General features: G+C 42.1%; 1 protein-coding gene across 4 annotated transcripts in view; it reads left to right on the top strand.

Moving 5' to 3' along the window:
* LOC146304675 (FERM, ARHGEF and pleckstrin domain-containing protein 1-like) overlaps positions 1–15,878 on the top strand; it is a 58,944-nt gene that overhangs the window by 3,220 nt on the left and 39,846 nt on the right. For all 4 annotated transcript variants that reach the window (XR_014769338.1, XM_084714136.1, XM_084714135.1 and 1 more), the window contains exon 2: positions 3,415–3,642. Coding sequence is in view for 3 of the 4 variants with exons in the window: in XM_084714136.1 (XP_084570262.1) it covers positions 3,469–3,642 (174 nt within the window). In the remaining variant the exon portion in view is untranslated. The remainder of the gene's footprint in view (positions 1–3,414; positions 3,643–15,878) is intronic.

Below are 15,878 nucleotides of genomic sequence, written 5' to 3'. Positions count from 1 at the left end.
TGCCCAACTAAATCCCCCAGCCCCGACTGAGGACATGATGAAACCTCTGCTTCCACATTTCAACTCTGTGGCTGCGACGTTGATCCAAAATATGGGATAAAACTAAATTAAAGTTGTTAAATTGACCTGTCAGCGTTTACGATTTTATTTTTTGATGGAAAGAACATTCAAAGAGCTGCTGTGTTGTGTTTTGATGCCATTACAGCTCCAGAGATGACTTTCAAAGTAATAAATAATACAGGAACTTTGTGAAATCGACATATCTTTTCTCATGAAGACAAGTTTGATGTAACAAGTTAATTAAACTAAACTTTCTACTTTTTATTTTCAGACCACATCACAGCTTAGAAATATGAATTCATCTATTTTCACGTGAAATAATGAGTTGAATAAATGCACTGTACAGAGTTCAGCCAACTCATTAAATTAAATTTCTAAAGAAATGCAATCAGCATGTAAGCAGACTTCCCAGCATGCACTGTTTGGCAGTGTTTCATGTTTCTCAACATGTTTTTCAAGCACAAGTTAACTCAATTAGTTTTAAGTCTTGAAACGGACCAGCTCAAAACGAATAACAGTGTTTAGTTGCTGTTGTGTATTTGTCTTAAAAGGCTGAAATTTAACCTGCTGAGTTTGTGTTGAGAGACTGAAGATATGCAGGTAACAAGTCAACCCTGCTCTCTGACTGTTTGGCTGACTGTTTGTCAGGGTAATTGACACCTACTTGTTAGTGAATGATTAGTTAGAGCTTTAAAACCAGCTCTGAGTCGACACTTGTTTGGCTTTGAAGGGAGCCACATGGAGAGAAGCTGGTGACCTTAAAAACAGATTATTCAAGCACTTTTTGGAGGAGGAAGAGCTTTAGTGTTTCTCAAAAGAAGCCTGCGATTCGTGCTTTCGGTCTCGGTCCTTGTCAGACAGAAAGGCGATACTGAGCGGCTGATAATCAAACCAAGCGCGGCTTTCATTTCAGCGTGGCGGGGAAGTAGCACACGAGAACAAACGAGCGTTCCCACAGGTGTAATGAGTAACTTGAATGTCAGGTCCCTTTTATTGTCAGGTCACTTCCTTGGCAGGGCTCCAGTTTTTAGTTTCAGCTTTTGTCACTGACGTGAAGAGAGGTGCATGTTTGTGTGTGCAGGTGGAGGGATTAGTAAAACTCACACTGGCAATAAAAGACTAGGTCAGGTGTGAAAGAGCAGACTTTATTTGGATAGACACGTTATTGCGTATGTTTTTCCATGATTAGTGTGTAGTATATTTTTGTGGTAATTGATGGAGGAAGTTGATTTTCACGCTGAGGTCAGAGGTCAGCCACAGAGCAGCTCCCCTGCAGCTCAGAGGCATTCACTGGCCACGGGTCATTTCTGGGGTCTCTTCCTCACACAATAAGATACACAAACTAACTGACCAGCCTCGTCCTGTAAGGTAAAACTAGTGGAGTATGGTGGCTTTCGAGAGTGTGATATTTGATGATGATGGCAAGTTAAGGCAAAATAACCAGTGATATTTAAAAAATATTGTAAATATAGCATACACTGAAATAGATTTTTTATGTGGGATTTCTTTTAGGCAGCTATGAATGAGCTATGACCTGTCCCTTTAAAGGATTAATCCATTATCATGACCGTTTCAGATTCCTGCATTGCATTAAGTGCTTCAGCCCTACTTTGTAAGATGAACCTGCACTCAGTCCTCTGGTGCATGCAGGCTTCACCGTAGTGTCATTACACTTCCCATCTGAGCCTTGCAGAGAACAGTGACCGGCACTCAGTGGATTTTAAGAGAGTCCACAAAAGACCGCAAATTATACACCAATTTTGCTCTTCAGATTTGGGCAAAAGAAAACTGTATTTGTGAGACTTTGGAATCAGGCAGCCCCCGTCAACCCGATGACATACAGTGTTTGGTCTTGAATTATGGACCTTACATTGGACGTGGTGATTGCCTTGCTGAGGGACGTTTTTACAGGATGGATCTTTGCCTATGTCGGCCAATAGTCTTTTTTTTTTTTTGCATGCACATAACATAAATTCAACGAGAATGTGTGGTGTTTAGGAGAAGATGGATAATTCTAACCTGTGACTACAGAGAAAGTGCTAATGACCTATTCATCATGACGCCAAATATTGATTTATTGACAAGTAATGATTTAATGACCCTGGGCTCAACCAAATGTGACTGAACTGAAGACAAAACTGCAATTTCACCACAGAGAAAGAAAAGACAAAGGGATTGTGGAGGTTTTTTAATTTAATTTTGATTGTCCTGTACACTCCAGATGCATTCAGACACACTTCAAAGCTGCTGTGTGTTTATGTGGGGCAGTTCGTCCCTGCGTTGTCCCCTCTGACCGTCTTCTAAAACATTCCTCAGCCGTGATGTCACCAACCGTCTGAGAGCGTATTTATTGTCTGCGGTCGAGGTTTATCAAGTGTGGGATGGAGGTGGGGGCGGTGAAAAGTTTGTGTGTGTGTGTTTGAAAGAAGAGAGGAGGTGGTGGTGGTGGGGCGAGTGTCTTTGTGTGTTCTCAAGCCGTATCTCATCTGCCCTACTTGTGCAGCTTTGATTCAAGTCTGAACTGGTCTTTAATGGAGATCTGTGTGTTTGGTTCGCAGAGAACGCAGTAAATCCCACCTGCATGCGCTGCAGCTGGAGTTGGAATAAGTGTGTGTCTAGAAAGGTGTGAGACATGTCTGTCTGCTTCTTTGTGCATCGGATGAACTCTAATTTTAGCTGTCATACACAATTAGGCAGTTCGAGTCTGTGGTTAATACACACATTTCATCACCCAGAGCAACATAAAATCACCACTGAAAAACTCACTGACTAAATGTCTGGTGGTTTTTGACATTGTTCGAGGCCAATTAAAACACAAGATTTCCAGAACTAATTAAGCCTAAAGGTTCCCTCTGAGCGAAGTTTTCTACATCGCCACAACAGATGCTCTCGCTTCCTTTTAAATATGAGACAAATTTTGTATTTTTCTCCACATTTAGGAATGTCTGAAGGAATAATCTGAACTATCCCTTTAACCTTCATGATCTCAGGGAGGGTTGACTGGAGCATCTCATCTGGCCTGTTTTTCTGTTGTTTATCACACTCACAAAAGACTTTTAACCGTTCCTATAAAAATATTTCAGGAATACCGTAAAAGGAAATAGTGTTTATAAATTTACCAACACACAGGATGTGATGTAACTCTGCTATTTCGGATGACAGCCTGTGTGGAAGCTTGTTGAGGAAAAGGCCTGATCCTTCTGGCTTTAAACTGCCTACTATGTGTTTAAGAAGCCAAAAATATCAGAAATCACAGACTGAACAGATTGTTGGCTCCGAGCACACAAAAAGACAAACTGCAACCCCAAATTTTGAAAATCCAAGTCTCAAACTGTCCTTCGGTTTTCCCCGCAGACGTGAGCAGAGGTGCCTGCAGCTCGAGAGCCCCTCACTGTAGCGTCCGTCGCCATGGTCGAACCGGCCGACAGGTCATCTGCAGCTGGACAGAGGCTGGGTGCCCCTGAAAGCTTCGGGGTGTCCACCCTGGAGCCCGGCCTGCGTCCTCCTGCCCAGCCTCCGGGGAGACAAGTCGCCATCAGGGTTCAGATGCTCGATGACACGCAGGAAGTCTTCCAGATATCAGTGAGTAATCATGTGTCTAACTCTGCTCGCATGTGGTGCCAGATGTTGTTGTCATTGCATCTTAATCTTCTCGTCCTGTTAGAGTTTAACGTACAGTCAGATTCAGTCTCTGCGTTCTAGTATTAGGAGCAGCGGGGAGCCACTTTGCAGCACCCAGACACCAACTCCACTTGTAAACACCGACAATAAGGCTGTCAAGTTACATTAAAGGATGATGATGTGAGTGAAGCGTAACTATGGTAACCAAAGTGTACATGTGCTGTGTTATGACAGTAGCCACCATGAAAGCCTTAGTCTAAACACAGCATAAGAAGCTTCATGCCTTGTTCCCAAACGAACCTCTTAGCTTAGAGAAGTATTATGCTGAAGGGACAAATTTAAAGGTAGAAGCAGTGGGATTTGTCTGAGCTGTTTGTAAATGCTCCGGGAGGATAATTGATTGTTGAGAGACATTCCCAGGATGTCAAATATTGACATTTTGGATTGGTAAAGTACAGCAAAATAATGAGAAAATACAAATAAACGGGTAGAGGACAGGGTCTCTGATGATTATATGAGTCTATTCATTGTTTTCTTTGTTTTTGAGAAAATGTTGCATATTATCCCTTTAAGGTAGTTTATGCAACCGGGTACAGAACTTTAAAATGGCACTGAAGTTTTGGATACATATAAGAGAAGTAGGTGTGGAAAGACAGCATGTTTATCTGTCTCATCTCTCTCTCCATATCAGTGACTGATGCAAATCTACTAAAGGCTGTAGTAAGTCAAAAGATCAGGTTTATCAGTGGGGACATTCAAATACTTTTTCTTCAGTCCTCATGTAACCTGCCACTAGTTGTGCAGCATGACTCGATAAGCCTGTTTACCTTGAGTCTTGCCTCATGTCTTCACTTCCTGGAGATACACAAGGAAACTAAAAAAGCTAATAAGTTTCTTGGGAGATACACAGGAAGTGGGATAGAGGCCAGCTTCCTGTCAAAACACACCACACCTACACACTCCCGATCCTGCTTCAGAGACAGAAACACACAGCAGCCCATAACTCTGCTTGCATTGCATGTGAGCGAGTTTCATGTGTTTGTGCGCGGCAGCTCTCTGGCTTCCTAATGCTGTTTAGAGAAAGAGGCTCCTCCAAGAGGCTGCCCAGGCTACAGCTTCGATGGCACCGGCGCTGCAGTGCTTTGGTGTGTCATCTCCGGGTGGGAGTGGTCTTGATTTTCTGGATTCATGTCTGCCGCAAGCTGAGACAGAGAGTTTGGTTTCATGCCCTCCTCGGTAATTTGCACGCCTTTAGAAAACCCAGCCGCTGTATTATCTGCTCAGAATTGGGGACTTTTTGTGATGATAATTAAGAAAGATTCCAGCGAGTCACTGTCTACAGCTGGCTTGTTGAACATCCAGAGCTGCCAGTTCAGGGAGCCGTAATTGGCTCTTGTGAAAATGCCAAGAATGTATGTGGTTGTTAAGTGTGTCAGTGCCTGCGGGTGTGTGTGTGTGTGTGTGTGTGTGTGTGGCTGAATGGACAGTTTGACACAGGGCTGGGATCTGAAATCTGTGTGAGAGGGTGTCATCTGCATGTGTGTTTTTAGCATTTTTCAGAATCCTAAATTGATGTCTCCTCAAATTGATGTGAGAGTATGGAGCTTGTGGTTCTCCACAGAGCAACAGCAGCAGCAGCACCACTCCTCCTCCTCCTCCTCCTCCTCCTCATGACAGGGATCTGTTCCTCCCCATCTTTTTCTATCCTCAGTCTTTCACACACACAAATTAAATGTCCTATCTCTGTGGAACATCTTTAGACGTCACTGCTCTGACCACAGGAGAGCAGAACGTATCAGCTGACAACAGAAGCATAACCACAAAATACTAATGCTGCACCCACACACACACACACACACACTCACTCCCACACTGTTGTGCATGTTGAGATTAGGGGTATAAATCACAAGTTTCATCACTATACAAAATTATATCAATTCTTTTGGACAAGAATATTTGCTAATATCAAAAAGAGGCCCACAATCAATATGAGACAATATCATAGGCCCGTTCAACACTGTAAGTTGCAGAAGAGGCTGCCACCCCTTTCATTTTACATTGCATAAATTAGCTTAGCAGCTAGCTAATTAGATTTGCATGTTACATGCGTGACTTTCTCTTAGTCACTGCAGGTTTAAGTCACTGCATGTCCTGACAGAAAAAACACGTGCATGTTTTTTCAACCTAACATTGATGTAACAGAGCAGCTAACATTGCCATAGCTCTAGGAACAAGTTAGCAGACTGCCAAGTGAGATGTTTGGCCACGATTATCATGTATGCTGAGTATTTTATCTCATAAAGGCATTGTTTGCATGTGATATATGCGTTGTCTGTTGAAACTCCTTTTCTGTGAAATGTACAATATTTCCACACTGCTGAATTTCCATTATCTGCACTGTTTGAATGTTTATGAGGGAGGTGCACTTGGGTAGAAATGTGACACAGATGTGGCACGGGAATTTTAAAATCAAGGAAAATCTTAAAGATGATGTGGATCAATGTTTTCACTTTGCATCGATGATATTAGATCAGTGGATCATTACACCCCTAGCAGAGATTGTTTGGTTGCCGTCACAAAATATTAACCAGCATAACGCTGAACTGGGAATAAAATTGTAGTGGAGGTGAAAGAAAAGAGAGCAGGAGCTGAGGAACGTCGCTTAAATGAATAATGAAGAGCAGGCAAGAAGTGAGGAGAAAAGCACTGAAAGTGAACCATCCAAATTAATGACTTTAATGTTTTCAGTGCTTATCGCAGATTCAGTGAAATAAGGGAGGCTTTGTCTCCTGAGCTTGACTCACCTAATCTGTCTTCTTCCTGTTACAATGCCTCGCAGTGTATTTGTGCAGTAGGTGTAGTCTAACGTGTGAATCAGCAGATAAGCCTGCAGCTTACACTAACGTTGGCACTCGATTGGGCATTTTCTCACAACAGCGAGGTGAAGTGGAAGGCTTGCTTATTAACGGAGCCTGTTATCTTAAACGTGCAGTCAGGGGGCTGCAGAACAGGAGCAATAAATTTAAAGATCTAAAACTTAAAGTCTTTATTATTAACACTCACATTTTTACAGCCCTATAGCATCAATGCCTTAATGTAGGAGCATAAGTACAACCATATAGAAATATCCAATCCTCTCACTGATGGTCTCGTTTGTTTATGTGGGTCATATAGAGGCATCAGTAGTAAACTCAGAGTGTTTCATAACCAGTTAAAAAACATCCTGTAGTACATTTAAATAATGCATGCATTGTGAAGCCCATGCAGGCAGTGATGACTATCATCAGCATCTTCATGCATTGATGGAGCAGAGCAGAAACTATTAGTCTTTAATGGGAATCGGTCACATTCCCGATTTTTCCCGTAAGGGCAGATGTCTGTTGACGCTGTGTTTCAACCTTTGAGAGGTAAAGACTAGTCTGGAATCAAAATGCCACCAGTGGGTTTCTACTATACATCAGTATTTGCTTTCTACAGAGAATAAAATTTGCTTTCAGACCTCGGGAGCCTGGGTCATTAAATTCAATTTTAACAGATCATTATTTAATTTATTAAGTATTCTTGTGCAGCATAAGTCTTCATTAAAGTGACATCTCTTGGATCCAGGTGGATGACACTGAGGGTTTCGGCTTTCATCCCGAAAAATTCAATGTTATGATATTTCTGGTGTCGGTGAAATCAGCTGTATCCTCTCAGGCTTTCAGTTGGGAATGTGGCCTCTCTGCTCAGGCAGCATGAACGGACTCAATCAGCCAGATTCCCATGAGGAGTAACGTGCAATCCATTAGATCAAAAGGAGATTTCACAGAGAGTTTCAGAAGAGCCTGAATGCCATTTAAACCTAATGCAGATTTTCCCCTGTCATGCAATGACAAGAAAAATATGCTGTTCAGCTCCTGTGTTAGCACGTAGTAAAGTATTTGTTTATTGATATTTGATATTATTTATTGTCTTTTTCCTTTTTCTCAGAGCTGAACTTGAGAACATTTACATTGTTTGAGTATACATTACATTAATAAAACATTGGTACACACTGCATTAGTGACCACTATGGTGGCTGCACACACACACACACTTGGAGGCTTCATTATTAATGTGGAATGGAAACAGCATGATAGGGAGAGGAGTGTGTGAGTGCAGAACATTGTTGCTCACTCCCACCTGGTAAATAATTGAAGATAGAGGATGCGTGTATGTGTGTGTGTGTGTGTGTGTGTGTGTGTGTGTGTGTGTGTGTGTGTGTGTATTTGCATGAATGCTGAATAATGGAGGCTGTATGTTACTCATTTGTTTTGAGTTGGTTTCACCTGTTCTGATGTAATTCACTGTTAGTGGATTTGAATGTAACTGCATTTGCTTTCACTGAACAAGCCGCCATTTCCTCCATCTGAACCTTTTTAATCTGTTTGAGCTGCAGTGTTTACTTGTCAGAAGAGAGAAACTTAGTTGCATGAGTTTCCCTCACAGTCTGTCCCACATTCTCTCTGGATCTGGGACTGAGAGAGAGTTTTCCAAAGGAAACCATTTTGGTTAGTGTGGTGGAGATGAATAAAACTCAGCTAAAAGGAACAAGTGACTGTGCTTTACTGAAGCTAACACCTGTTTCTAAAGCTTCTTTTTAGATTTTCAAATGGAGCTTTGAATGCACAAGGATACAGGGTGATTTATTTATCAGTCACAACAAGGTTGCATGAAGAGATTTCAATATAGTTCTCTTTCATTTCATCAGAATGGGGCTGAGTGCCGCAGGGCGGTAGCTGTTTACACGAGACGCCTGAGACTTTTTAGACAGAAGGTTGATGGTGGCTGTCTTGAAACAGGTGGGAACACTCACCTGTGACACTGATATGTTAAAATAAGTTATGACATCTACCAGCTGGTTGGCACGTGTTTAAAGTACACAGCCAGGGATGTCGGCAGGCCCAGCAGCTTTCGTCTCAGCAGGACTTTTCTCACGTCCTCTGTAGTGTCTACTCTAGACACTACAGCTGACTATTTGTCGAGGAGACCAGAGCGAGCATGAAATGTGTTCAGCTCATCTGGTAATGTGCCCTCACTCATGATGCTGCTTTTTTAGCCTGTAACAATTTTAACTGCCTCCCACGTATCTGTAGTGTTTCTGATGTTAAAGTCACTCTGCGCTCTCTAGTATCTGTCATCTTTTAATAAATCCTTGAACAAAATCCTACACATTACGTTAAACGTAACTTATGTTGCTGTTAGATTGCTATCAAACAGCTCTGTTAATACAGGTACATGCCTTCCTTTGTGTGCAGCACGTGGGAGGTTTAAACCACAGTGAAAATGTTGTTTTTCCAAAGGCTAAAGAAAGACAAATATGGCCTGAAACAGAATATTTTGTTAGACAGAAGCATGCTGTAAATTTCGGAAATAACAACCACCATCTTTTCTCCATAAATCTAATTCTGCAAATACTAATAATATTAGTGTAGCTGAATCTTTATCTGCAACTGTGCAGAAATACAGGGCTTAAACAGAATGAATGGCAGCATTCAAATGTTGATTTTAAAGAATTTAACGTCAACATTATGAATAAGGCTTTGAAGTATTCGGCACAGCCCTCAGAGCTGGGGTGTGCATCTTTCCAACACTGATTTAATTGTACAAGATATCTAAACACATGTTGAGTAGCATAACTGAGTAGAAAATTATCATTTTGATGTCTGATTTCCTCTCACGCCGCGTCTACGCACGAGATGTGGCGTGAGCAGCAAGCGATTAAAAACACACTGAGCCATGCTGTTGCACTGATTGACACGTGCCTTCATAATGGTGAACGTGGGCACTGCAGTGTACTCTGAGTCAATCACACTTGCACGGTCCTGCTGCTATAAATACTCACTAGAGCGCCAGATGTGTGTTAATCCACAGCAAAAAATAGTCCCCCCAAAATACACAAGTTTCCTCTGTTTGAGTAATGATTTCTAAATACTAGTGTCCTAGCTGTTGTAGAAAATGATTCTGCACTTTTTAAAGATTTCTTTTCTGCAGTAGGAATAAATGGGGTTTGGTTGAGTCCCGCAGACATGAGAGAACTTAGAAAGCACTGAGAGATGGATTAATGCATCATTGGTTTGGGGTTCTTTGAGGGGATTTGTTTACAATAACAAAATTATTAAATGTCACTATCATCTGATCTGAACCAGAACAAAATGAACTTGACAGAAAGACGTAGGCCAGGAAAGAAGAGCGAAACAATGGGACATTGAATTTAAAATTACATGTTTTGTTCTGTGTAACAACAGCAGGGAAAAATAGCAAGTGTTTTGATCCTGTCAGCTCTGTGTTTTTAACATACCTGTCTTTTTTTAGCCTGGTGGTTTTTGTATTTGGATAATTTGTGCACGTCTCATTCTCAAGTGAACTTGCAGCTGTAGTTCACTACAGACATCTGCACCATCTTCGTAGTCATAGCTGTGACCTGGACTAGATTATGATGACAAAGATTAAGTCTTGAGCTCAGTTAAGTCTGCCCCCCATGGACCTGCCCTCAGTTAGAAATCTTATTGTTTCAGATGCATCTAATATAGTTGCTTTTTCTGTCTTAAGATGATACTGAAGGAGCGTTTTCTCCTTTTTTCCATAAATCAGTGGTGTTGATTGCTTAATATTCTTCTCCCCTCTCTTGTCTGGCATGCTTACTTGACCTTAATCCCTGCAAGACCATCCAATATATCCACATCAAGATTGACCTTCTCAGTGAACATCAGAAGCTTTAAAAACTGGTAGCAGGAGATGCTGGACGGGGGAGTGTGTGTTTGCATGTGTGTGGGAGGTGTGCGTGTGCCGGTGGAGTAGGATCGCTATGGGGTTTTTGTTGCATGATTAGATTGCGGCTTTATGATCTGCATGGCTCCTGACCTTGTGTATGTGTGGGTTTTTGGTCTAAAAGAGAAATGTGGGAAGATACAGGACGATGGAGGGGAGGATTAGGATGATAGAATCGCTTTATAGACAACATCACTTGATGGACTAGCAGTCCCCCCAGGCCCATGATAAATGAGCTACAAGTCCCCAACCACATTATGCACAAACGCACACACACCCTCACTCCTTTAGCTGCACCGTGGAGCAGTTGACATTTCAAATGGATGGGCCTTTGTGCTGTCGGCTACCTTGGGAGTAAATGTGGAAGGAGGTGATATGAAAGGAATGAGAGAGGAAGATAGTGAGTCAGTCACACCTCAGAGAAGTGTTTTAAAAGACAAAAGGAGCAATGAAATTAGAGAAAGGGACAATGGCAGACTTGCACTAACAAGGATTTATTTCTAAACTCAATAAAATCATGATTTAACTTTAAATTATGTTGCACCAAACTTTTAAAGTATCTTCAAATTAAGACAGATTCATCATGATGCATCATGTTATTAAATGCTTTAAAGCTGAACTTTTCTTCTCTGATAGAAACACATATGTGGGTGAAGTGTCTCATCACTCCTCCACAACAGAGGTATGACTGCCTCATTGTTGTGCTTCCACAGCTGAGACCTCGGTCATTTGGCCCCAACAAGAGCAGAGGAAATTAGTTTTTATGCAGCCTCCCATTAGTGAATTTGAATGTACACGAACAGAAGGTTACAATTTTGTCCGGGCTAAGTCATGAAGTTAATTTTAAAACTTTGGATCGAACACCAAACTTATCTTTTTTTTTTTTTTTTTTTTTTTCCACAAAAGTCAGCCACAATTCTAAAATTAAATTTGGAGATGTTTGTCTGTCCTCTGCTGCAGTATTTTACCCTGAGGCATGTCAAAGCTCAGCTGAGATTCAGTTATTTCCACAGTTTTTGTCTCGTTTATAGAGTTGCTTTTATTTCCTGACGTTTACACTGCAGAGAGAGAAAAGAAAGAGAAGTACAAAGCGATAAGAGATGAGTAACTGTGTATTCTGACGCTTGGAGCCAAACTATGATCCTGTTTCTTTATGTCTTCTAAAATTGGCAGGAGTTGGGGCAGTTAAGCTGCAGTGGTTTGGTTGTGTGGGCAGATCCAAGGTGATGTTTAAAGCCAGTAAAATGTAGTCATTTCAGGGTGAGGCTCAAATACTGGCTTTGTGATCTCTGTAAGTTTATGACCCATCGTCTCAGTGTGGCAGAGTTGAGCTTTCTCTTCTCTTCTCTTCTCGCTCCATCCATCCCATCTCCAAACCCTCGCTTCTGATCCCCCAAATAATCTCTTTCTTTCTCTCTGCTCTCTTGGAGCGCATACAGAACTAACAGTAGCTTTGGCAGGCCTCGTTCATCATCGTCCAGAGAGACCTGCTCTGTGTGTGTGTTTAAAAGCCCCTGGTCTCTGCTCAATCCAGTACCGTAACACACTAAACCTATATTGATGCTGTTTACTTGGGCTCACAAGGGCCACATTAAACCACGTTACATGGATATGTGAGTTTATAGGCCAATGTGCATGACCATATACACAGTGAGTGCATGTGCACAGGTTATGACCCGCCCTGTAGTTCAACAGACTCATAAGACTAGTTAATTATGATTAAAATAAATATTTGATGAGATTTGCAGATGTAATATCCTCCCCTCATCGACGAGAATGGTGAATGAATGTGACTAAATAATGTATTGTCTTTTTAATCATTTAAATATATGGATGATTCATAGTCTCACCGAGTCACACCAGAGACTTCCACATAAGTCTTTAACAGTCTAATGAAAATTTCTATGTTATGGTTTGCAGGCCTTTTCTTGCCCAAGGTACGAAATCCCACAATTGACCTCGTGCTAAACCACCTTCCCAGAGCAGCAATTGGCCAGTCAAATTCAGCTGTCATCTCGGCACAGCGGTCCCGTTAGGCTTTTATTTTAAAAATCCAGCCTACGCCAGAGCCCCTGCTAAGCTCCTCTTACCATCTGGGGCTTTTATTTTGAAACCACAGCCTACTCCAGAGACCCTGGTAAGCTACAGTTTTCCTGGTTGGGACTATTTTCAAAGTTGAGCCCGCAGTCATGCTACTGTGGACACACATGCGCCTGCACACGTGCATTTCCCCTATAGTGTTTGTGGACAACTTTAACCAGATGGGATGGTTGGTTGCCATGGTAATGGTACAGTAACCGACCCCTCCTGAGTTCTACCTCTTTTAACTCTGTGTTCAAATAACAACTGACCAAAGTCGGTACCTTGATTAACTTTCTCCTGACATATAGGGTCACATTTTAATAATCTAGTTTATGATAGCAAAAAAAAAAAAAAAGCACTCTGGAGCTTCCATAACATCTTGTTGAAGTAACTAGTTTGGCTTTTCAACTCGCACCAGGCATAGGAAATGCATTTCATTTCTTCAGTCTGACTAGAATCAGGGATGACGTGTTTCTCCACTGAGGATAAAAAATGAATGACCACGGGGGGTGATATCAAAAGCAGAGAGTGAAATCCCCTCCATCCCCCTGAGCAGTTCTCACCCAGATTATACATAGTACAAGATTTTGGTTTCTGCGTTTAACCCATGTATATTAGGAGCAGTAGGCAGCTGTTTTACAGGCCCCCGAGCAACATCTTTTAACCATCTTTGAAATTTATTTGTCTTTTCAACACAGACAAGCCGAGCACGTGTTATATCCGAGTACAGGAAACAGGAAAGGAAGGAGAAAGTTGACTGAGGTTGTTACGTAAATGCCTATGCTATAATTTGGAACAAAAAATATCGGTCTCAGAAATTTTCTGTGCCCCTGTGTGATGCCCCAACCTGGAGTTTGAGAAACATGTGGATGCAGCATGCTCGCATACAGAGCTTCACACAGAGGAACTGTGCTGTATTATGTAATGGTTGGCATTCACTGTCTCATTCCTGCGGTCAGTAAACCTCAGTGAGGGACTTCTAACTGCGGACTGACTTTCCTTTCAGCTACTTCTCCTCCTCCTTATTTTTCCCTCTGTAGCTGACCCTAAAGTTTGACCTGCCTGTGGAGCAAATGAAGAGAATTTCCCTCATGGGAATTAATGAACACTCAGACTGTTCAAGTCCAAAAGATCAGGTTGGGTAAGTTATAAAGGTAACACATTAGAGTTAGGGTTAGATATGAAGAAGTAGTGCTGCTATTGCACTGTTTGAGTTGGAGCGTGCATTTTGTTGCTTCACTATTAAGGTGGGTGTGTGCGCGTGGAGCCACGTGGAAGCATTTAGACGTGCTGAGTTCAAAGACAGGGCCACAGACGGAGCTGCCTGCAAGCTAGGAAGGAGGGAATGAGCGAACGAGACAGAGATTATTACTTAGTGAGTGGGAGGCTATCGCTGATGGAGAGACAATTACTGAGAGGCTGTGTCTGAAAGGGAGCCGGATGGGGGTAGGAAAGAAATGAAGAGGGCCCCACTGAGGGACGAAAAAGAGACGTGGTGTTACGCTCAGTGTGACAGAGAAAGAGGGAGATTGCAGCTCTGGGAGGGAGAGAGAGAGATGCATAGAGACGCACATCCGTCTCCCACAGGAGCTCTTTGCATTACGCCGGGAGCCGATGAATGAGCAAACACTGTCCGCTCTGCTTGGCTGCAGATGGGATCCTTTTTTTTTTTTTTTTGTAATTGCAGTGAATGAGGTCCCCAGTGAGGAGGCCAGCCAAACAGTGGAAGAGCTGGGCCCCATTTAGGGTAATCACTGTACCTCTGTTTCACTGTGCTACACAAAACCACAGCAACAAATTAGTCGTTTTTGTGGATTATGAGCACAGCCAGTGGGTTTATGGTGAAGATTTCACTGCTGTTTTTCCAACTTTGTCTTGTCATTTCATTCCTACAAGTTGGATATTAATTATTTCCTGCATTTGATAGAACTTGTGGTTCTTTGATGCTTAACACGCTGTAATAACATCTCACCCTCCTTCTCATCGCATGGTAATACCTCGGTGTTGTTGTTTTAAACACAATGGGAAATTAACATCAGCCACTAGACAAATGCTGGAAGGTTTATCATCACAACCAGGCACCCTGGATGACAGCCAAAACTCATTTCAAGCTCCTGCTGTATTTGAAAAATGAATCTGGCAGAGGCTGTCTGATAAAAAAAAAAATGGCTACACTTTTTTGTGTATTTTGTGACACATGTTGTTGTTGCATACAGGCGCTAGCTTCAGATAGCGCTCCTGTTTTTTCCAGAGAAAAGATCAAATAATTTTCACTGCATATATGGTAGTGAGAGGGAGCACATTGCACGAAATGTCAGTCAAAAAGTTCCCATGGACTAAAATTAGCTGTTACCTGTTCTCTCTCTGGTGTATGTTGGACAGGTCTGTGTGTGTAGAGCTGTTAGATATTGTGTGGCTGCTCTTTCCAGCTATCTCCGCTGCCATAAATCTGCATCTGATGATGGAAGAGAATAGTTTGTGTGTTGTGTCAGGCTTTTCCCTTGGCACAGGAGATAAACTCACTGGTAGGGCAGCTTGTGTTCGACGAACGAGAGCTTGATTTCTCTCCAGAAACATGCCACCTATTATTGATGCAGACACACTGTTTGCACCCCTTTTTTAAATGCTGGATATTGTGCTTTTATAAAAAATAATCTGGTGCCTTTTATGACTTTATTTGATAGGACAGCTGAAGTGTGGACAGGAAAGGGGTAGTGGGAGTGGGGGACTTGTAGCAAAGTGTCTGTTGCAGAGGACTAAGCCTCTGCAGCTGATACCCCCTCAATGTAGTTGTGATTCCTAGCTGACTGTCATATGGATGCTGGGCAAAACTGTTGCGACATCATCTTCAACACAACGCAAACGCACAGGGACAATGGAGGATATCCTGTCCTTTTGAGATCCTTTCATTAGCAGCCGCACACCACACTCTGTCAGTTCACATTGGTGTGGTTTTGCAGGCTGACATTTTTATAAATCTGGTTTGAGGCAATAAAAAAAATTACAGTTGGTGAGCAGGACGTCCGTGTTGAGCGAGTGATGATTGACATCAGTGACAGTTTCTCTCAGACTGAATCTGTGTTTTTCAATTGGCTGTTTAGTCTTGGCTCAGCTCGCTTGCAACTAGGGACGGACAGATTGTCAGCCCGGCTGATTATGGCATCCAATATTCATAATTTTTCCAACTGGAATCTCTCTTTTTTTAAAAAAAAAAAACAGCCACCTCTCTCTGTCTGTAGCTATTTTGTATATTTATTTATTAAATTGATCAGTTTTAAGGAATGCTGCTGGCAGCTCGCTGCATTTTTTTTTGTTTTAAAATAATA

The sequence above is a fragment of the Lutjanus erythropterus genome, chromosome 24 (genome assembly GCF_056507025.1).
Source record: "Lutjanus erythropterus isolate fLutEry1 chromosome 24, fLutEry1.hap2, whole genome shotgun sequence".
Taxonomy (NCBI): domain Eukaryota; kingdom Metazoa; phylum Chordata; class Actinopteri; order Lutjaniformes; family Lutjanidae; genus Lutjanus; species Lutjanus erythropterus.
The sequence above is the reverse complement of the archived record's forward strand: the minus strand, read 5'-3'. Positions and strand labels throughout refer to the sequence as shown.